The sequence below is a fragment of the Labeo rohita genome, chromosome 14 (assembly GCF_022985175.1).
Source record: "Labeo rohita strain BAU-BD-2019 chromosome 14, IGBB_LRoh.1.0, whole genome shotgun sequence".
NCBI lineage: Eukaryota > Metazoa > Chordata > Actinopteri > Cypriniformes > Cyprinidae > Labeo > Labeo rohita.
The window spans coordinates 19,930,792-19,954,163 of NC_066882.1; the positions used below are offsets into that span (position 1 = coordinate 19,930,792).

At 35.1% G+C, this 23,372-nt stretch overlaps 1 protein-coding gene across 3 annotated transcripts in view; it reads left to right on the forward strand.

Annotated features, from left to right (window-relative positions):
• The window catches only part of LOC127176302 (transcription factor COE3), a 139,534-nt gene that overhangs the window by 81,667 nt on the left and 34,495 nt on the right, over positions 1-23,372 (forward strand). For 2 of the 3 annotated variants that reach the window (XM_051127905.1, XM_051127907.1), the window contains exons 7-10: positions 11,276-11,357; positions 11,769-11,886; positions 13,230-13,363; positions 14,383-14,509. In XM_051127905.1, the coding sequence (XP_050983862.1) occupies positions 11,276-11,357; positions 11,769-11,886; positions 13,230-13,363; positions 14,383-14,509 (461 nt within the window). The remainder of the gene's footprint in view (positions 1-11,275; positions 11,358-11,768; positions 11,887-13,229; positions 13,364-14,382; positions 14,510-23,372) is intronic. The other variant, XM_051127906.1, reaches the window with a different exon arrangement.

The following is a 23,372-nucleotide window of genomic DNA, read 5'->3' on the forward strand; positions in this document are numbered from 1 at the left end:
AACAATCATTTTACAAAGCGCTGTTTATTTTCCCTCAGTCGTAATGATGCATGGGAAAGAATCCCACCAAGAAACCGCTCAGCATGTTGTATGCCGGCGTTTTGGCAGCGAAAGAGAGACTTACTCTAGGCTTCCGCGGAATATCTGTTTCTGCTGCGCTTTAATGAGGGAATATTCCCGAAATTAATACTGCATGACAAAAACTCTTTTTCAGTCTTGATGGCTCTTCCTGAGATTAAGTGGCCTTAGAAAACACCTACCATTTCTCCTCGTCTTTCCACCCGCAAAAAAATCCGTCCACGCTTTCTCCCTCCCTCCCCGTCCGTAGTGGTTCCCTCCGTCTGAGTAGAAAAATCCAGCAGGCCTGTGGGTGAAAAATGGGGCCATTTGGGCTTGTTTGTAAGTTCTGTCAAGAAGCAGCACCCCTGGCCTGGCCCGGTTAACAAATTGGATGTTTAATCTGGTGACATTCCTATCTGGGCCAAGGGCTAATGTATGTGTCTAAGAATAACCGGCCAGCAGGCCTGATAGATGGGAAGCTATTATAGGCGGTATTTAAATCTGAGCGCACAATTCCTCTATTTCCATGGTGGAAGAGTGACAGCTTGATTTCAACACTGGGGGGCTTGGATAGAGCTGTCAGCCTACACACATCAAGGAGGGATTTTCTTTGTTTTCCTTTCTTTTCCTCCATCGTCTCTTCCTTCTTCGGCTTGATTGACTGGACAGGCTGTTAACCGTGATGGTTGAGATGGAAGACAGTGTTGTAACGGGATTCGTGAAGTAGATATACTGCTTACACACCTTCCACTTCAGTTCTTGACTCAGGGATGGATGAGGAGATGCTCTATTGGATCACTGAAGGAGATTCTTTTTTCACTTTATGTACTGAGTATATATATGCATACTCGTGCTGTGAAACGATTAATCATGATTAATCACATCCAAAATAATCGTTTTTGTTTACATAATATATGTGTGGGTACTGTGTATAATTTACACACACACAGTATATATTTTGAAAATATTTTCATGTATATATTTATATTTATATAATTTCTAAATATACTTAATATATGATGATAACATATTTTTACAAAATACACAGTACACAAAAAATTTATGTAAACAAAATAAACAAAAACTTTTATTTCGCGATTATTTGCGATTAATTGAGATTAATCATGATTAATCGTTTCACAGCACTGTATATGTTTTTGTTTACATAATGTATGTGTGCGTACTACGTATATTAGTTATGTATATATAAATACACACACACACAGTATATATTTTGAAAATAGCTATACACAGTAAACACACATTTATTATGTAAACAAAATAAACAAATACTTTTACTGTCCGATTAATTTTTGACCGTGATTAATCATTTGACCGCACTATATGTGTGTGTATGAATGAAACGCTATATTTATGAAATTTGATTTACCTTATTAACATATATTTGCCTTATTTGCAAGTTTTCTTTTTTTTATTATATTACAGATAATAATATTAATTAATTAATAATTAATTAAAAATATAAATATAAAATACACAATAAATATAAAATATATAAATATAATACACATTTTTAACACACACACACACACACACACAAAATATTTTTAAATCATGGAAATTTTATGGTTATTAACAGTAGAATATGTATATTTATGGTCTTTTTATGTAATTTTAAATTTTTTTCTGTATTTCAAAAATACATTATTACAGTAAGAACTGTAAAAAAATACAGAAAAATCCAATGAAATTACAGATTTTTTTATAGTCTATGCAAGTCATTTCTTTGTAAGGTTGGAACAGGTTGGAATTTCTCTCTCATCGCTATTTTAAAAAGTGACATTATACACAAAATAAACATTTTGAGAATCACTTTAACCAATTAGTAATCTAATTTCTCAGTGTAAATCAGGTCTCAAACTCTCACACAATGACACATTGTTGTGTGAACACACTGTGTTGTCTTCCCTGCTGATCTACTGTCAAGTCCAACGGTTTGATCTCCATGTAGAGCAAAATATTATCCTAACACATTCACCCTGTCTTTTCACCCCACAAGGCTGACCGGGGCATCAGATGTTGACCAAATCATTTGTAAGATCTGCTTCTGCTTCCCTGCAGTCTGTACAAAGTCACGTTTGACATTTGACAGTCAATTACGGAGTATGTTGTTTCATAAAATACACTATTTATTGCGCTGAGTCTAATGATTCAGACTTCACAAGAAAATGTGGTTTCTGTTCACATAATGGGCCGTGTGAAAGTGTGGCAGGTTTCTGGGGTTTCGTTTATGGGCGTAATAAGTGACTGTGCTCTGTTCAGGAAGTGCAGCTTGCAGTAATTTCTGATCCATTCCTCCTTTGTGAGGTCAGCCACGCTCACGTGTTTTACGCGCTCTCTCTTTACTGCATTATGTCATGGACTGATTTCGATTGGAGGTACAAATATGTACTTTGCCATGGCAACACAGGCCAAAATAATGCTTAGGAGAGTCTTGAGGAAATCTGATCGCGAGGGAGGAGCGATTGTGTGAGTGTGATTTGAGTTGCTTCATCTTCTGTCTCTGCTGTTAAGTACAAACAGACATAAGGAAACTGCTCACTGATCCAAACAAACATCAGGGTTTTGCAGGATCTTCTCATTTCTTATCTCTCTGTCTGTACCTCCTTCTTTCCCATTTTTCCCAGATGGTGAAGTCATGGATTTATTTTCCCATCCTTGTCTCTAGCAATTCAGCACTTTGTTATGAGATTCATTTTATACAAGACAGGAAGAAGCAAAAAAGATGATCATTAGCTTACACATACTGTACAGCCCTGTCACATTTTTAAATATTTATTTTAGTCCTATTTTATTATTATTATTATTATTATTATTATTTTGAATACACAACCTAAGGATAAATGTTTGGTACTCACAAATATATTTGTTTAAAAATACAGTAAAAAAAAACAGTAATATTGTAATATTATTACAATTTTAGTGTTCTATTTTACTTCAGAATTATTGAATAAAAATAATTTATTCCTGTGATGCAAAGCTGAATTTTCAGCATCGTAGTCATACTTCAGTGTTACATGATCCTTCAGAAATCATTCTGATATGCTGATTGCTCAAAAAATCATTATTAATGTTGAAGACAGTTGTGCCACTTAATATTTTTGAAGAAAATTTTTGAATTTGTTTTATTTATTTATTTAGTTAGTTAGTTTTTGGTAGCCTTATTAATGCATTTACTCTTTCTTTTGATCAAATGGGCCCTTGCTAAATAAAAGTACTAATTTTAAATTTTAAAAAATTCTGACGCTGAATTTTTAAATGAAATAAAATAATAAATAAGTAAAATAAAATAAAGTAAAATAAAATAAAATAATCCTTATGACTTCCTTTGGTGGAACACAAAAGAAGATTTTTCTATTTTTCTTTTTTTTTGTTTTTTGTTTTTTGTCTCAAATTTAATTTCATTTAAAAATAACCCTTCCAAATCTGTATGACGTCCTTCGGTGGAACACAAAAGAAGATTTTTATTTTTTTCTTTATAATTTTGTTTCTTTTGGTTTGAAATAAATAAAATAAAATAAAATAAAATAAAATAAAATAAAATAAAATAAAATAAAATAATATTAAAATAAATTAAATTAAATTAAATTAAATTAAATTAAATTAAATTAAATTAAATTAAATTATCCTTCCAAACCTGTATGACTTCTTTCGGTGGAACACAAAAGAAGATTTTTTAATTTTTATTTTTATTTATTTATTTTTTTTTGTCTCATAACTAAACTAAGCTAAACTAAACTAAACTAAACTAAACTAAACTAAACTAAAATAAAATAAAATAAAATAAAATAAAATAAAATAATATTAAATTAAATTAAATTAAATTAAATTAAATTAAATTAAATTAAATTAAAATAATCCTTCCAAATCTGCATGACTTCCTTCGGTGGAACGCAAAAGAAGATTTTTCTGTTTTTCTTCATAATTTTGTTTCTTTTGGTTTAAAATAAAATAAAATAAAATAAAATAATCCTTCCAAACCTATATGACTTCCTTCGGTGGAACACAGAAGATGATTTTTCTATTTTTCTTTCTATTTTCAATGAAAGTCTCTCTCTCTCTGTTTTTCTTCATAATTTTTTTTCTTTTGGTTTAAAATAAAATAAAATAAAATAAAATAATCCTTCCAAACCTATATGACTTCCTTCGGTGGAACACAGAAGAAGATTTTTCTATTTTTCTTTCTATTTTCAATGAAAGTCAGTGAGGTTTGAAGTTAATGTGTTGATCACATTAACCTTCATTCATTCATCAACAGACAAAAACAGTTCTTAAGAATGTCGTTTTTTGTGTTACACAGGAAAAAAAAAATGTAATGAGAATGAGTAAATGATCTTTAATCTACCTTTTTCACAGGCAGATGATTTCCCTATTCTTAAAAACCCACATAAATTCCCTAACATTCCTCCATGTTTTACAAACTCCCCAGATACATACAATATATTTCCTATTCTTTCAAATGTAAAGCATACGAGATGCTCATCTCTAATACGTACAGGAGTCTGTGAGCTGTATAAACTGTTTTTGTACTCATAACAAAGGTAAGAGGCCAGGGGAGCGGACGCTAGATGCAGTGTAAAGGATGAGACTGAGGAGAGAGAGACAAAGATCCGTTCTAGAGACTGTTTGAGTGCCTTATTAAATATTTAGTCTGATTGTACACGGTCCTGTAATTGCCATCTTGGCTAGTGAATAATTGATGACGTGTAGGAGAGCAAAGGAGGGCCCCGGTCTCTCTATCTCTCTCTCTCCCTCTCTCTCTCTCACGCACATATCCACACCTTGCCTTTTTCATACACCTTTATTGTTAATATAATCCTGTCCTCATTAACTAAAATGATTCTGAATTCAGGACAAAGTCGGTAAAATGTTATTATAACCTCTAGTTCGCTTCCGGAACGTTCTCTTTGCTATTATACTAAATAAATTCTTAGACAGAGCTAAATTATTGCCAGGAATTGTATTACGTGGCTTTAAAATAATTACCCACGCCGTTAGCTACAACCAGGCCGTTCAGAGGGCTGGAGAGAGCAAACACAGTCAAACGGTTGTACTTTGATTCCACCTTTTACCAATACAGTGAGTCAAATAGATATCAGTCAGCCTGTTGAAAGAACCGAACATTATGAATGGGACAAATAGCAGCATGCTAATCTAATTCAGAGCTTACGAGAGCTATCGCCGCCGTCTTAAGTGTCCCAAAGCAAGAGCATCTTTTCATAGAAAGCAACGAAAGCTTGCAGCAAACGGTGGCCGAGAATTGGAGCCATGGCAGCTTTTAAAAATACCTCTGCTGAAATATTGATTTTTTTTCTTCTTCTTCTTCTTGCCTAACGTAATAAGTGAGAGACTCTAGGGATGTGTGCGTATGTGTGTGTGAGATGATGGGTGAGCAGACAGAGATGCTCTTTTTCACACATCACGTGAGGACTTTTGTGTGTTTCAGCAAGCTGTATTCTGAACTATAATTATAGTCACTTACTCTTGGAAAGTGTGTCTGCACTGAAAAATGATTTTTTGAAGTTATTTTTGGAGTATGTTTTACAAGGAAAACAATTTCTGTCTTTCCACTTCAGAATTTTATGTTTAATTCACCGTGTTGCTAGCCGCCTCTTTGTAATTGTTTGTGAAAGTTACTAGCGATTTCTGGGTGAAAATTGTTTCAAAGTTTTTTTTTCAGTGTGGAGAAAAGGCTTGTTAGTGGTTAGTTCACCTCTAAAACATTTACTCATCCCCTTGTCATTTCAAACTTGTTTGACTTTCTTTCATCTGTGGAAGACAAAATAAGATATGATAAAAAGTCAATGGGGTCCACTGTCATTTTGGACCCTAAAACTGATAAAACTTCAAAATAATGACAGAAAATTAATACCAAGACTATTTCTACCTGATCTCATGACGAAAGCGTACCTGTGGAAACTTTTCGCAAGACGCGAAATACATCACTGCTATTTCCAACAGAAATTAACACTAGAGGCGGTAACGTGAGCACTTGTAATCGTTTTTGTACACAGTTATAATTACAGCTTCATATGTTTCGCTTTCCGGACGTAATAAGCTTGCTTGGTATGGAGTTGGACTAAGGATGTGGAATTCTTGGGTACGAATCCCATGAAAAAATGATTCACAATGAAATAGCTGAAAGATGAGAGATCAAAAAACAAGCTAAAATGACATTTTCCAATTGCGTTTTTACGCCACATTTGCTTTTGTTCATACTATCGGGTAGGTTTAGGCGTTCTGTAGATGGTATGTTATTTTAAAACGTCACGAAGCATTAAAGTTATAGCGTCACTCAATGGACATTTCACGTCAGAACTGCGGTGACAAAAGCAACGTCACATAATACGTACCATATGTACATTCATCTGCTACGGGGAAAAAGCCGAACACTCAGTGGACATTCACATTGAATATGTTACAAAGCGCATGTTTCCGCATCTTGTGAAAAAGTTCCCACAGGTATGTTTTCATCATGAGATCACGTTGAAATATTAAATGGTAATCTTTGTTTTATCAGATTTTTCTCTAGAGGCACTAGTAATCTTTCACATGTCTCTTCTAGAGTTTCTGAAAAGATCACAACAATATCTCAAACGGTGCTCAGATTTGACACCAAAGTCTGCAATAAAAAGTTCCATCTAAAAATCTCTGTATGAACTCATCAAATTTCTCAGATACCAAATTATCTGAGCTATACTCTCCACAATAATTTTATACTTTTGTACTCATACAGTGCCTAATTTCTTTGTGATTTTATTTATCGTCTGCAATTTTATGAGAGATAAAGTTGATATATCACTAGCTGGCTTTCCGTCCAAAACTGGAATATTGCATAAAACACTTGCGAATAAGCACCGTTTCCATTCAAGGAGTCAAAGAGAACAAAATGGTCACTTCCTAAAAAAAATGGCTCTATATATCACTAAGAAAAGTCACTGAATATAATTTTTGTAACATTTTCATGTATGTGACCCTGGACCACAAAACCAGTCATAGAGGTAAATGTTTAATAAAAGATGAATAAATAAATAATAAATAAAATTTGTTAGGATAGGACAATATCTGGCCAAGATACAACTATTTGAAAATCTGAAATCTGAGGGTGCAAAAAAAATCTAAAGATTGAGAAAATTGCCTTTAAAGTTGTTCAGATTAAGTTTTTAGCAATGCATATTACTAATCAAAAATTATGTTTTGATTTATTTATGGTAGAAAATGTACAAAATATCTTCATAGGACATAATCTTTACCTAATATCCTAATGATTTTGGCAAAAAGTAAAATCGATAATTTTGAGCCATACAGTGTATTGTTGGCTATTGCTACAAATATACCCATGTGACTGGTTTTGTGGTCCAGAGTCACATATAAGAAATTCACTCAGAGCGAGCAGAAAAAGTAAAAGCGGACATAAAACTTTTTTGCAAATTAGGGGATTTTCTTTTGAAATTTGGCGTTCCCATCACTCGTTTCTTATATGATACTTAAAAATGTGCATAAAAACAGGGTGATGGAAACATAGCAAGTGAAATATAAATGCAAACCCCATTAGGTGTCCTGAGCGTTAAAAGAGTAACAATTTTCTTCTGGGACTTCTTATTCCATAATAACCTGCCCAGATTTTACACTTCGCTCTTTTCTATCCACAAACTCTCAGGTTTTGTCCATCACAGCGACTAAAGCATACCAAACATACCATTTGTTCACCAGCATCACCTTTAAAAATTCTCTTTTTGCATGTGTTGAAGACTTGTAAATGGTCAGGTGTTCTCACACTGCTAAGGTCAGGCCTTTCTCAGAGCCACAGGTGAGAGATGCCTACTCGACCAGCCCTTGTGGTCCCTTCTCAGCCCTAGAGTCCCTTCCTTGCCAGTCCCTTGAGTTAGAGACAGAGGGATGGAGAGAGAGAAGTGAAGAGGGTGCCGTAGACCAGCAGTAATTCCTGACTTGGAGTTGGAGGCACATTAGGGACTGACAGGGCCACACATCCCCCTGTAATTGATTGCAGGCCAGCGTAATGAGGTGACGGCTTACAACAGAGACGCCAACTCCCTCATTATCTTTACCCACTTTTTTAAGAGCAGAAAGAGAGAGAGACAGCAAAAAGACAGAAAGAGAGACAGAGAGAAGGATGGAGAAAAAGAAACGCTGAGACTAATAACCGAGCCCTGGCTCTAGAAGGTCATTAATTATTTATGTTGTTTTAATAAGTTTTAGATGGGGAGGGAGAGGTTCGGCGTGAGAGTTAGTCTTTCCCTTTTCTGTCTTTCTCTGTCCACACCTCAATTTCGCCGCTTCTGTCATTCTGTCTTTTCCTATAGCCGTCTGTCCATTTCATACTGGGGTCTTTGTATCACAGGTACAATATCAGTCATTGCTAAAGCCTCGAGGGGACTTCAAGATGACATGTATCCACACTTGGAAATGAAAAAGCTATGAAAGTGACAATGATATGATACAATTATTGTATATAGGATTCTTTTCTTTTTTTCTCTCTCTATCATTCAGTGTTAATTAGCAAGGTCTGGTGGCCACTATAATACTATAATACTATATAAGCATTATACATTCTACAATTTCTTAAATATAATTATAAATATACATAAATATAAAAATATTTAATATACCAACGAATTGCTTTATATTTTAATATTATAGATTTTTCTTACATCTGTAATTGTAATATTCACTATTTTTTACTTTTTGTATTCAATCATTTTGTGCTAATTAGCAATGAGAATTTTTATTTTATTTCTTTTTTATGTTAAAATGTTAATACGCATATGCTTGCACTGCAAAAAAATGCTCTTCTTACTTAGATTTTTTGTCTTGTTTCCAGCCAAAATATCTAAAAATTCTAAAATCAAGAATGATTTTCTAGACAAGCAAAAATTATTGTCTTGTTTTCAGAAAAAACAAGTCAAAATTATGTGGGTTTTTGCTTGAAACAAGCTAAATAAAAAAGCCAATGGGGTAAGCAAAATAATCTTGTTTTCCGCTTGAAATAAGATTATTTTGCTTACCCCATTGGGAGATTATTTTGTTTGTTCTAAGCAATAACTCACTTAAATTTGATGTCTTTTTTCTGAAAACAAGACAATAATTTTTGCTTGTGTAGAAAATCCTTCTTGATTTAAGAACTTTCAGATATTTTGGCTGGAAACAAGGCAAAAAATCTAAGTAAGAAAAGCATTTTTTGCAGTGTGCAGTATAATATATGTGACCCTGGACCACAAAACCATAAGTCATAAGTCATAAGGGTCAGTTTTTTTAAAACTGAGATTTATATATCATCTGTATGGTTTGTTAGGATAGACCAATATTTGGCAGAGATACACCTATTCGAAAAATGGGAATCTGAAGGTGCAAAAAATCTAAACATTGAGAAAATCGCCTTTAAAGTTGTCCAAATTAAGTTCTTAGCAATGCATATTACTAATCAAAAATTAAGTTTTGATATATTACGGTAGAAAATTTACAAAATATCTTTACTTAATACCTTAATGATTTTAACATGAAACAAAAATCGATAATTTTCACCCATACCATGTATTGTTGGCTATTGCTACAGATATTTTTGGTTTTGTGGTCCAGGGTCACATATTTGAGAATTGCAACATAGTTTGAGCATAGAAAAACGTCCCCCATGAACTTGCATTTCTGCACATCTCTGTTAAATATTTTCTGTGGTTATGAACAGCAAGTCAGACTTGCTGTTGATAAATTGCATTTAAAGTCTGCGGGTTACACTGGACTCTTTCAGAACCTGCCCTGCTCGTGTCTTTCCACTCGCCCCCGTTTTCCTGTCTGAGATCTCCATTCCACCCCGAGCCTTGTCATCTAAAAGCAGCTCTTCCCCCCTCATCCCGCACACTTCCAAACACTGGGCTAGTCCTGCCCGGATCCGAAGGGACCCGACCTGCTTTGAAGTGCTGCCGCTTTTCCAGGATGAGACCTGGAATCTCACATTCCCTGTCAACTCCTGCCCAGTGGCAGATGGAGAAGTCTAGACCTACGAGACTCTCTGCCGTCACGTGCTTCTCTCTCCCCCTCCACACCCTCATCTCTCTTTCTCTCTCTTCCCTGCATTTCGTGACTCAGAACCGCCAAAGCGGGACGGGTTTCAGCCCACGATTCAGGCAGGATTCTCTACTTTCAGATGGTGACTGGGGTGGTGTATAAACACAGTGCTCCTCTAATATCTGAGAAGAGCTTCACTTACAGCCCTTGTCTCCTGCTGTGTTTTAATTCAATCCTTATTGATCCATATCTCTCCTTCCAAGGACTCCAATATCATATGAATGGAGCTCAGGGATGGGTTCCCCATATTATTGTATTCCATGGCCATAAAGGGCATTAGCAGCCAACAGAGCAACCCAGATCAAGTATCAGTCGATACTAGCTAAAGAGAGCAGGCTTTCTCCCTTTCTCTCCACGTTTCTTGTCGGATTTCTCTTTTTCCTATCTCTCTAAGAGCGCTGATGGGGTTAAAGTATATATGGTGATTATGTCATGCGGTAAAGTGAGATTCTAAAAAATCGCTTGAGTTAGCACCGTGTGTTTTTAAAGATATTGTTACTGTCTTATTAGGGAGAAATCAATGGCGTCTGCAGATGCCGGCCATTTATATAGCAGACGGGGCTTCTCTCCCCGCTTTTTCTCCCAGCATCCTTCTCTCCGTGCGCTCCGTGGGGCGGCAGCGGCGGAGGTTATCCTGTGGTTAATGTGACATGGCTGTCTGCGACCTTGCTGGTTGTTAACTGCCCGGATTATTATTGTGATAATGTGGCAATTAAAAGGAAAGCACTCCATCAAAATAGTGGGGCTTATGGTCCTGGAGATGAATGCATAGAGATTACCAGCCAGGGGAAATGCATTAAGACTGCAATCCATTTCGTACTGTAGCCCACCTCCAGCAGCGGAGGCTATTACGGCTCATCTTCATTGATATCCATTCCCGATCAATAGCGCCAGGCTGAGGTAAAAATACGAGTAAATCAACAAAGCTAGAGTTGGTCTTCGATAAAAAGGCGGAAAAATCAAACCTCAACTCTAATTGCATATCATACGTCTACACAAAGTGTCTTCTGCGAGCCGACTTCGAAAGTGGGCCAAATCGCTCAATGGCGGCTGTTTATACTGTATATGGATGCTTGAGTCACTTAAAAGTGTTTCCATCTTTCTTTTACAGATTCTTCCTGAAATTCTTTCTCAAGTGTAATCAGAACTGTTTGAAAAATGCAGGGAATCCCAGAGACATGAGGCGATTTCAGGTGAGAATGTACACAAACACTGTAAAAAACTATTTGTTGAGTCAACTTAAAATAATTTGTAACCTGGCTGCCTTAAAATTTTAAGTTCAGTCAACTCAAAAAAAGTTTATTCAACTTGAAATTATACTAAGTGACAACTTAGATATTTGAGTTGAATCAACTTCAAATTTTAAGGCAGCTGGGTTACTTATCCATCTGTTAAGTTTAGCAAACACAAATATCTAAGTTGTTACTTAGTACAACTTAACATTTCAAGTTGAATAAACTTATTTTAGTTGACTGAACTTAAAATTTTAAGGCAGCAGGGTAACAAATTTTCTAAGCTGACTCAACAAATTGTGTTTTTAATTTTTTACGGTGTGGTTTTACATGCACACAAACGGAGCGTAAACACATTTTTTGTCTCTGTAGGTGGTGGTGTCCACCACAGTGAACGTGGACGGCCATGTCCTGGCTGTGTCAGATAACATGTTTGTCCACAACAACTCCAAACATGGGCGGAGGGCGCGACGCCTGGACCCTTCTGAAGGTAAGACGTGAATTTCACCAAAATACGCACATTTTGCTTCACCCAAAAATGAAAATTCTGTCATTAATGACTCACCCTCATAGTTCAAAACTGCAGTCCATCTTCAGAACACAATTTAAGATGTTTTTATGAAATCCGAGAGCTTTCTGACCCGGCATAGACAACAATGCAGCTACAGATGTGGCCTTTAATAATGCACTTCTTTTCCATGTCAGTTTTCGGCACACGTTCTGTACCACAATGTATGTGTGTGCTGCTGCTAACACAGGAGTATTCAAACTATTTTTGAACCGCATTTATTATAGTGAAGTAAAAAGTTAAACTTGTAAGTGCTACTTGCTACTTCTTCACCTAGTTCTCAGAATACAAGTAACCTCACATCTGATTGGGCTGCACTGGGTAATGTCACTTTGATATGAAAGGATGAATGTTTTTGCGTAGAACATCGCCTCCCAGCTGAACTCAGAACAGCTCCTGTATATGGGAAATTGTGTGATTAGCTCTGTGACTGTTTGGTGTGAAAACCGTCACTGTGGAATCACCGGCACTCCTGCGTCCCAATCGAGGAAAAGGAAAGTCGCTGCTCTACTTTTAGTAAGAGTCTTCTGTAATTCTCCGAAGACCAAAACATGAAGAGGAAGTCACTGATGGGAGATGGGCAGGCTTTCATCTTGAACACACTAGAATACCTATGCAGATATTGTAAAAGAGAACAGCTGTTCCTTTACAACCAAACAGGTGAATGCAAATCACACCCAATGGTTGTTTACTTTCATCTATTCATTTTCACAGAGATGTTCACTTGTGTAACAAAGAGAACAATCACAAGTATTTAGAAATGATGTCAAGTCGAAAGTTTGGGAACTTTGCAATCCCATGTTGACGCTGAGGAAAGTGGCCGCTGGTTTACAGCTTTATATGCAGTAATGTGGTCTGAAGTTGCACCAAGAGCCCCTCGGTTTGCCTGTTAGCTCACCAAGCTGCGACCAATCAATTCCCGTCCATAGCCAGTGGAGACTGGGCCAGTCGTTCAGTCAGCCTGTCTGTCTCCATACTGCCTGCTCAAAGACGGATTTACGATAAAAGACCAAAAAAAATACTTAATGGTTTTATTGAACTGAGTGATGCACAGACACCAAAGGAAAAAAAATCAAATGAGCTTTTACAGTCATCAGACTTCCTGTTTTTCAGTTTTTTTCATTTGCACTGGGGGTATGTGGAGAGAAGAGTAAAACACTGGTGAATGCCAATTAGTTTAATGGTAGCGTTTCCCAAAAGTTGGGTGGACGTTGACACTGACTCGCTCTAACTCAGTGCTTGTGTTGTGATCTTGTTTTCCGAAGCAGCCACTCCATGCATTAAGGCCATCAGTCCCAGTGAAGGATGGACGACTGGGGGGGCCACCGTCATCATCATTGGGGACAACTTCTTTGACGGATTACAAGTGGTCTTCGGCACAATGCTAGTTTGGAGTGAAGTAGGTTTTTTAAGAATATTTATTTTCTTTATATTATTATTATTATTATATAATTTTATTTATATTATATATTATTTATTTTATATATTATATTGTTATATTTTATATTTTATATTATTATATTTTATTTTGAAGAGCCAAATTAATATTATTACAAATGATAATTTAAATTATTGTTTAAATATGTATTTTCTTTTTAAATATTTATTTTTATTTAAAGTTTTAATGTTTTATTTTTTTTTTACTTTCTTACTTAGCCAAAAATTTATTTTATTTTATTTTATTTTATTTTATTTTAAAGGAGCCACATTATTTTACTAATAAAATTAAAATAATTTATTATTTTATTGTATTGTATATTATTTTAAAAGAGCCAAATTATTTTACTAATAAAATCAAAATTTTATTTTATTTTATTTTAAAAGAGCCAAATTATTTTACTCATAAAGTTAAAAAATAATAATTTTATTTTTTACTTAGCCAAACATTTATTTTATTTCAAAAGAGCCAAATTATTTTACTAATAAAAGTAAAATATTATTATTATTAGTTTGTATTTTATTTTATTTTAAAAGAGCCAAATTATTGTTTACTAATAAATTAAAAAAAAATTATTTAGCCAAACCTTTTAGAAAGTTTTAACTTTCTAATTAATTTTATTTGATTTTATTTATTATTTTATTTATTGATTTAAATTTTTATTATTTTATTTGAAGGAGACAAAACTATTTTACTAAATTGTTAAAAACAATTATGTAATATAATCATTTGGATGAATTTAATTAGTTTAAATAACTTGAAAGCTCTGTAGTGTATTGTTTAATGTTAGCGAAACAAAAAAAGAGACAAACAAGACACTATTCCATAACAGATCCTATTCCAGTATATGTCTAAAATCTATAACTGCGTCCTTTGAGTAATGAACCACTCTTTAGCTCCAGCATTAACTGTGTTTACATTGGAGGCAGTGCTTGTGTATTGAGTGTTGACCACTGAACGTGTGCTCTGATGGCTTCTAGCTCATCACACCTCACGCCATCCGGGTGCAGACGCCCCCCAGACACATCCCCGGGGTCGTGGAGGTCACACTCTCCTACAAGTCCAAGCAGTTCTGCAAAGGAGCTCCGGGACGCTTCGTCTACACAGGTATACAACACTCTGCAACTGCCTGGAGCCCTTGCCACCATCTCCAGCATCAGAATACATTTCTGTCATCTTTCTCAGAGGTCGATCTTTGCATGTCTTCTTTGTCCGTTTTATCAAGCGCCTGCCTTTGTTAGCCTAAAATATTGGGGGTTGTATTATTTGCAGTCCGTAAAGTCCGCTCTCTTGTGTCCAAGAGTATCATTTAGTCAAATCGATGCTTTTCATACACCGATTATTCCATCAGAATAATCCAGATGCCAGTCAAAGTAGGCGAAAGGTCAGATCTAGGACTGTTTGGCGTGATAAGAAAATGTCACAGCGACGGTCATAAAAGAAAAGGAAAAAGAGGCCTGTGTTCAGGCTTTCTGTTATACATCAGCTTTATCTCAGTGTGTTTCCCACGTTCTTTGTTCAAAGCAGCTCTCATTCAGATGCATTTGCCGTGTAAGCAGCAAAAAGAGACAACTTTACAATGGAGAGGACGGCCCTGTCTTACCTTCGACTGTTCCTTTGCAATGCTAATGCCTGCTCGGACCGACGAGATGATTTGACTGACAGCTGTACGCCGCGTCGCTTTTATGAATCCCGCATTGTGAATAGCTTGAATTTTTCTTAAAGTTCAAAAGAATATTCTCAGTGTTGCAAATTGTAAGGATGAATGAAACAGGACCTGTAGAATATCTCTGAATCAGAACGTAAGGTCATAGAAGATAGAGGACAAAGAGAATAAATTCAAACTAAATTGTTTATATTTTATAAAATATGTTGGCGACTGTGTGCCTGATCTTCCTGTTTTTCAAAATCTTTTTCATTGTGTGCTGCAAATTAGATTGACACATTCATATTTTAGTTTGTGGATTCACTGACGTACATCCAGCAACTTATTTACCGTGCCAGAGATGTGTGATGTTCATGAATGTGAAATGAAGCGGGCTTTTAAATACTAAATAGGCAGACTGTGTATAATTGAAGAGGAATGAAAGTGCATCTAACCTCAGTGATGTCTTTCCCACCAGAGACTTCCCATAAGCCCCAGTGAGCTCAACTTTACACCGCATTCCAGCTCGAAAAAAAAAAAAAAAAAGAAGCTCGCTCCTTATCGTCAGACACTTCCAGATGAACGCAAGCCAGTTTGAATATTTTGAAAGAGATACATTTAGGTCATCAGAAATTAAGCGTTTGGGCCGTAGGGAATGGGAGGGGGGGATACGTACATTGGCGAAGGAAACTGGCATCTCTGTGCAGACACAAATTATTTTTATCATATTCCTTTTATCTGCCTTTCATTAGCAGTAATGGACCCCAGAAATGCATCAAAGACGGTCAGTGTGCCCATTCTGCTGATTGTAGGTTGACTGTCTTATCTTTGCTGGAGTGGAAAGCCAGAGCAGCAGTGTTCAAAGCATGTCTTCCCCCATATCACTGCCGTTAACGCAGCCATCACAGGAAGTGATCTCACGGCTTTCAAACTGAAGCATCTGGGGCTGTTATAGAGATGTTCCACCACGGCAGAAATCAATTCATTCCAATTTTTCAGTTAAAATTTTGTTGCATGGAATTTTTAATTAAAATGATCATGCCCTTCGGAATCTTATATTGGAATTTGAATTGAAATGACAGGAAAAAGAATTTACTTTCCAATTCATAGAAATTAAAAGAAATCCATGCAATTTTAATTTCAGAAATTAAATTCCTATTTTTTTGGATGAATAAAGAAAAATTATTATGTAGTATTATATATTAATTATATTTAAATAAAAAAAATAGTAACCATAACAATAAATAATGTACAGCTATATTTTCATATATAACAGTAAATTGATATTGGAATTTGAATTGGAATGACAGGAAATTAATTTATTTTCCAGTTCATAGAAAGAAATCCATACAATTTTAATTTAAAAATTTTAATTTTAATGAAAGAAAAAAAGTATATATGTAATATTATATATTAATTATATTTAAACAAAAAATAGCAACCATAAAATTAAATAATGTACAATTACAATTTCATATATAACAGCTGTACATAATATATGTTTATATTATGTATTTATGTTGCAAAATTTTGTTGCATGGAATTTTTAATTAATTTGAATTTGAATTACAGGAAAGGGAATTTACTTTCCAATTCAAAGAAATTAAACAAACAAACAAAAACAAACAAACAAACAAACTAATTAACTATAATTTCATATATAAAGGAATATCTTTTTATGTTATGTATTAATATGTTTTGTGATTTTTGGAATTAGATTTATTGGAATTTCAATTGGAATGACAGGAAAAGGAATTTACTTTCAAATTAACAGAAATTCAGAAAAACCTATACAATTTTCCATACAAAATTCATACAAAATTTTAAAAACTAAAAGAAATATTTGAATAAAAAAAGAATTTATTTATTTATGCATAACTTTTTTTTTTTTACTTTTTTTCCTTTATTTTATTTTACTAATAAAATCATTAAAAATAATTATTGTTTAAATATTAATTTATTATCTTTAAAATATTTCTTCAAAAAAATGCAGTGCTATTTCTATAACAATAAACAATTTTTATTAAAAAAAATAAATATGTAATATTAGTTACATTAAAAAACATTCAAATTAGATATTTAAAGGCATATTTTTTCTATTTTCTATTTATGTTTTGAGATTTAAAAAATATGCTTATTGTAGTACATTTCAGTTTCTTTTCATAGTAATTGTATTTCCTTAACTTTAAATTCAAATCTGCACTGTGTTTGCTCCCTCAGTTCACATTCAATTAAAATTCTGTTATTGAATTGTAAATTAAATGGCTTTTTTAGCTCACTTCTGAATATCACACAAGTCTGCTGTGCACCTGCTGGCTGTGGCTTTATCATTCCTAGCACTACAGGGAAACGTCAAAGCCTGGCTCTGTCCAAATTCCCAGAAAGCATTTCACGTGTGGCATGGGCTAGTTAGGACATCTTGTTAGATTAGCAGAATGTTAAGTCCATTCTCACTTTCAGTGTTGCAGCTGGTACCTGATAACTATTACAGCTCTGTTGCTTTCTCACATTTACTCTGTTCTCTCCCGGTCTCCCTTCGGAGAGATCTTCACTCTTATTCTGTTAGTTCTCCTTTCTGCCTGCATGCATCATTAAGTCCTTCAGTCCACTAGCTCGTGTCTCTCTCTCTCTCTGTCTCTCAGGGGGTTAAGACTCCCCAGGTGTTGGGTTAGAGGAAGGAGGGCGAGATGAGTGTGAAGAGCCTAAGGGTATTGACTTTCCTGGGAAAACAGCTCTCTAAAATCAGTAGCCAAATACTGCAATAACTCAACAGCCATTGATCCTCTTTCCCCTACGGCCACATTGATCTATACATTACAAGCTCTGAGACTGGCGGCATGGATCCAGCCTACGCTAACACAACCCTCCCAATCGCCTGTAACTTACTACCTCTGTCATTATAATCATAATAATAATACGTGTGACCAGACGTAATGCGTTCGGTACGATGCGGCGCTGGTTTTGCGGGCGTTCGAGCTGTATTCGGGGCATCAAAAAGTCAGCATTTGACTTGGCCTTTTGGGTATAGCGTTTTATTTGATTGCCTCAGTCAAGGAGATCCAGCAGAAATAAAACTTGTATCTGAAACATCCTCTCCACTTCCTGAAAGGGGAGGGCTTATATTCCCTTAGCGGTGCCGCGTGCATTCCAAGCAATTGCACAATATCCTAGAAACAGAGGCTGAGAGGATACTGGAGGTGCGGGACTGTTAATATGAAGAGCGCTGTTCTCCTGGGCACCAGTGCGCCTGTCAGAACATGCCTGATGCCTTTCAGGCTGACAGCCTTTGGCATTGCAAACAAGAGCTGTAGCATCTTTGCTGGGTGAGACCTTTTGTTTAAAAGACTCTGGGTTGCTTAAAAAGGGTGCTGGGTTACAAAACGGGCAGGCACAGGGTGTGCTTCCTTCATGGCCACCTGCTCACCTTCCCAGTACCTAATTTTGGTTTGTTTAAGCATGAATTGTAGAAAAGTGGTTGTTTTGTGAAGCTAATTGCTGTTGTGGTGTTGTAGAGCAGGCTGGCACCGTCCCAAAGGGTTAAGAAGGTAGGGTGTGTATGTTTTTGGTGGCTCTAAGTGCACAGGTATATGCATTATTTAATTGCCAAAAGTGATTGTACCATTACCATTAAAGGTATAGTTCACCCAAAAATTAAAATGTACTCAAAAATTCCTGGCTGAAATAGCAACTCAAAATAATTATTTGTAATTTAAATATTTTTAAAAATAATTTAATAAAAAATTATAATTATTTTAAGAATTCTTAAATTAGTACCTCATAACTCTGTAGACATAAAAACAGAATTTTGGGTAATATAATTTTTATCTTATAAATTTATTGTTTATATTATTTTGATGACTTTTAAAGGAACAATTTCTAATAGAATTTTCCACTTTGAAAACCTTTTCGGTCATTTTTGGTGGCCAAAATTTTGGTTCATCCCTGATATTTTAATGGTTCCTGCCATATAGTGTTCATTTTGTCAGCCTTTTTTAAGTTTGGTCTTAAGGTCCTTGTAGGTCCTTGTTCAGTGGATTGAAGCGACCCCAGTAACGTTATATTTAGCCCCTGAAATGCGAATTTACCAGAGGAACCCCAACAAAAAACCCCACTTTATCCTCGGGAACGCGATTTTTTTTAACAGGAACCCCCCTCGAAATGCAATTGGGCTACTTTTGGGCTAGTTTAGAGTAGCAGTTGGGTGGGTTTTGTTGTGAAAACCTGGCAACCCTGTTGCACACAGAGTCCGAAATTCTCGTCAGAAATTTTCACGCTTTTAAAAATAAATACAACTTCACAAGGTGTCAATCACATTTACAAACTGCCTCCGAAACTTTTTTTTCATTATTAAAAAAAAATAAAAAAATCATATTGGGTTAAATTTTCTGTGTTTTTCACATCTGAAAAAATGCATACGAAAATGTATGACTTTCCAAGGACCTTTAGTCTTTTAAATTAGTCTTAGTTATTATCATATTTAGTCAACCTTGTCCGGTTTTTGTTTAGTCAAGGTTTATTCGACTAAATGTCTAAGCATTTTAGTCTAGTTTTAGTCAATAAAAAAACGTTTTCATCATGCTGTAGAATGGTTAAACTGCTAAAAAATTATTTTTGCTGAAAATTATAATCAGAATGATTGCTGTCATTTGAGGTTTATTTTACCTTACGTATTGTACTGATTTATTATAGGCTATTATTATAGGCTATAAGATCATTGTTAGCACTTCATTAATGAAGTGCGAGCTTGTGCGCATGGTTGCCAGATTGCAAAAACTAAGCTTAAAAACACTTTTAACAGAGAAGCTCTCATTTGGGGATTTTAACTCCTGTTATCTGGCAACCGCAGACATGAAAGCATCATAGTAGTGGCATGCACAGGAGTCCGCAATGATAATGAAAATAAAAAGAGATTTTCGAAAAAAAAAAAAAATTCGAAATACATTTTAGTAGTCTATCAGCGATATTGTACGTTAATATAGTTAAATGTTTATTGATGTCCCATCATCCTCTAATTTTAGTCATGGGATAAATGCTCGTCAATGAACATTTCTCGTTGTAGTTGCAGTTGTAGTTCCATAATGAATATGTTGGTTGTCTAAATAAACACAAGCTCTCTAAGAGGACATTTCTCAGCGCACTCAAGAGCTACTCTATATAAACCTGTATGACTTTGTTTTTCAAATACAATGTAAGTCCATACAATGCAAATCAGTAGGTTGTTTTGGACCCCACTGATCTCCATATACAGACAAAAAATATTTTTCAGAATATTTTTAGGTTTGGAACAATGTGAGGAGGAGTCTAAAAGGCTTAGTTCGTAGGGCTGGAACAGATGTTGGGAATGATTGTGAGGGTGGGATTGGATGTCAAAGCCATACAACAAAGATTTTCTCAATCTAGCTATGTAATTGCTGCAGCCTGAGGCCCGGGGAGTTGATTGGAAAACCACGGAGCACCCAGCTGGTATGCAACTTAAAATCACGGGCTGGTCTTGGAACCTGCTCGCTGTGTTCTCACATCAGCCAGAGGTTCTGGCGCCATCCACTACATAAGCTCTTTAAAACTGGCACTAAAGCTTAATGGCACAGGCTCTGTGGACGCGGTGGCTGATGTTTCTCAAAGACCGTTCCCATAGTCGGAGCTCGGAGAGGGACCAGGAGCGGTGCACTTGTTGCCCAGGCCGTGGAACAATGGGCCACTTTGTTACCTTTTCATCCTCGGCACGGGCAGATGGAACGCATTAGCGGAACGTTCCACTGGATGAGCTCTGCGGGGCTGCCGAGCACGTAGAACAGGACCCGGCATGATGTCATCATTTCGTTCAGTTGTTTCACAGCTTTGGACGACGATGTGTTCGAGAGTCTCGCACTAGGAGGTGGTCTGTCGGCACTATCCTGACTGTGGCGTATATTGGTGAGATGCTTTCACAGTAGCTGAAGTACAGCCTTTTAGTGGAATCCATAACCCGTCTGCTTGTATGCGATAACTATATAATGTCAGATTTCAAAGGTTAGAAAAGCAGAAACATCTTTTTTTCTTTCTTGTGAGCCAAGAGTTAGTCAAGAGTATTTACTAACTGATGTGGGTTTTTTTTTGTATTTGCATAAATCCAATCACATATTAATATGTATATACAGTCAAACCAAAATTTATTCAGACACCTTCAAAATTTCTAACATTAACAGTTAATTTGCTATAGTTTAGAAAATGGTAATAAAATATGACAAGAACTCAAAAGTTAAACTGGGTCGGAAAAAATTCTTCTTGATAATGTCGGATAACTTTGATAGAAAGGTATGTAACAAAACATGGTCAGGTCAAAGTGTCAAATCAATTTTTTTTCAAGAATTTTTGGGTATAATATGTCACAGTTAACTTTATTTTGCAATCCTCACTTACATAAATAAACTATAGTGTCCTGCTAGTAAAAAAATATATGGTATCTGAACAATTTCTGGTTTAACTGTATATTTGGTGGAGATTTGGTTTGATCCTCACACTGCACATAGTGTGAACCATTAAATATAATTATAAAAAATAAAATAATTAATAATGGTAATAATAATATTATTGCACTTTTAGTTATTTTTTAAAAACAAAATAATAAGCAAAATAATAAATGAAGTGTAATAATATTATTATATTTTAAGGAAAAAAAAGAGTATTAAATACAATTATTTTATATTACACAAAAAATACAATGCTACTTTTTACATTTTCGTTTTTCTTTCTTTTTTACAGGAACTTTTAAGGTATTTAAAACATAAAATCAGCAAGCTTTTATTTTTATTTCTAAATTTTATATATATAATATATTTTATAGATGTTTCAATATATAGTAGTATTATCACACTTTATTTATTATTTTGCTTATTATTTTATTTATAAAAAATAACTAAATAAAGTGCAATAATATTATTATTATTATTATTATTATTATCATCATTTTTTTTATAGTTATATTTTTTATTTTGGTTGTGTATGCGATATCGCAATGCTTTTTCTCTTGATATTGTATGATACTTTAAAACTTTGTGTCAATTTTTCTTGGCTGTGCTCCAAAATAAAATGTCTTGGCCAAGAAACTATTTTAAATTAGAATTCTTAATAATAATTTTGAAACAGTATTGAATTATAAAAATAATAATAATAGTAATAATAAAATAATAATCATTTAAAATACTGGATAATTGTTAAAAAAAATATATTGCTCTATAAATATTGCTTTTATGTTAACATAAAAAAACAAACTTTTTTTGTGATATAAAACATTTTTACCTTATAAAATGCTTCTCTGAATTTTAAATGGACAGTTTCAGATAAAATTTTCCACTTTTGTTTCGCCAGTTTTTTTCTTTTGGTCGAAAACTAAAAATGGTGTTTCATGGAATTTTCAGTGGCCAATATGTTGGTTCATCTCTCTGTGAGGCTCAAGAGATATTAAAACTGAACTGATGTATTGAATCATGATGTATTTAGTCCAATATATCGTATCGTAAGGTATCGGCGATTCCCAGCCCTATAATAACTACACAGCACCAGCTCTCTGATATATGGAAATGTGTGCAGTGACTTGAATGTAGCGAACATTTCCAGTATGGAAAGACTGAAGTGGAAGTGACATTAACACGCCGAGCTCCTTCCGTTACTCCTTCTCTCTCTCCTCGGAGACCGAGCAGTGACGCAGCCATGCTGATTACCACTTACATCCGTTTGCCTTACCGGCTAGATATGTTAATCATCTGCTGGGTAATTGCCTCTGTAGTGCCTTGATTAAGTTGAGTGACACGTCAAGGAAGTGTGCCTCAAAGCCATACTTCCCCCACCTGAGGAGCCTGTTATTATTTTGGAGTCACAGCCTAAAGTGTCCCCCCATGAAACGACTAATTATCCAACATTGGTTCCACAGGTCTCCTCTTTAAGAGAAAAGTGTCTCCTTTGATAGTAATATGAATCTCGGCTCTGTAAAGGAACGACACATTCCCCTGGTGGAGAAAAGCACTCTGCAGCTCATCAAATACTCAACCTCTTGCTCTTTTATTCCACTGATCTTATTTCCCGTCTCGCACATGCGTATGAAGTGAGATAGCGTGCACGCTTTACGAACATCTCGCTGCCTTAATATAACATCTGACCAAAAGTGAGAATCATTTGTTGATTATCATCTGTCCCTAAAAAGCCAGACAGTGTTTCATAGTGCGGTGTCACACAGGGGTAAACCGAGGTTAGCTCAGCTTTAATAATTGCTGCCATAACAGCAAAGCGCGTATGAGCCGTAATTAAAAGTGTGTGGTTTTTTAGTGCGAGCGAGTCTGTGTTGTCTGC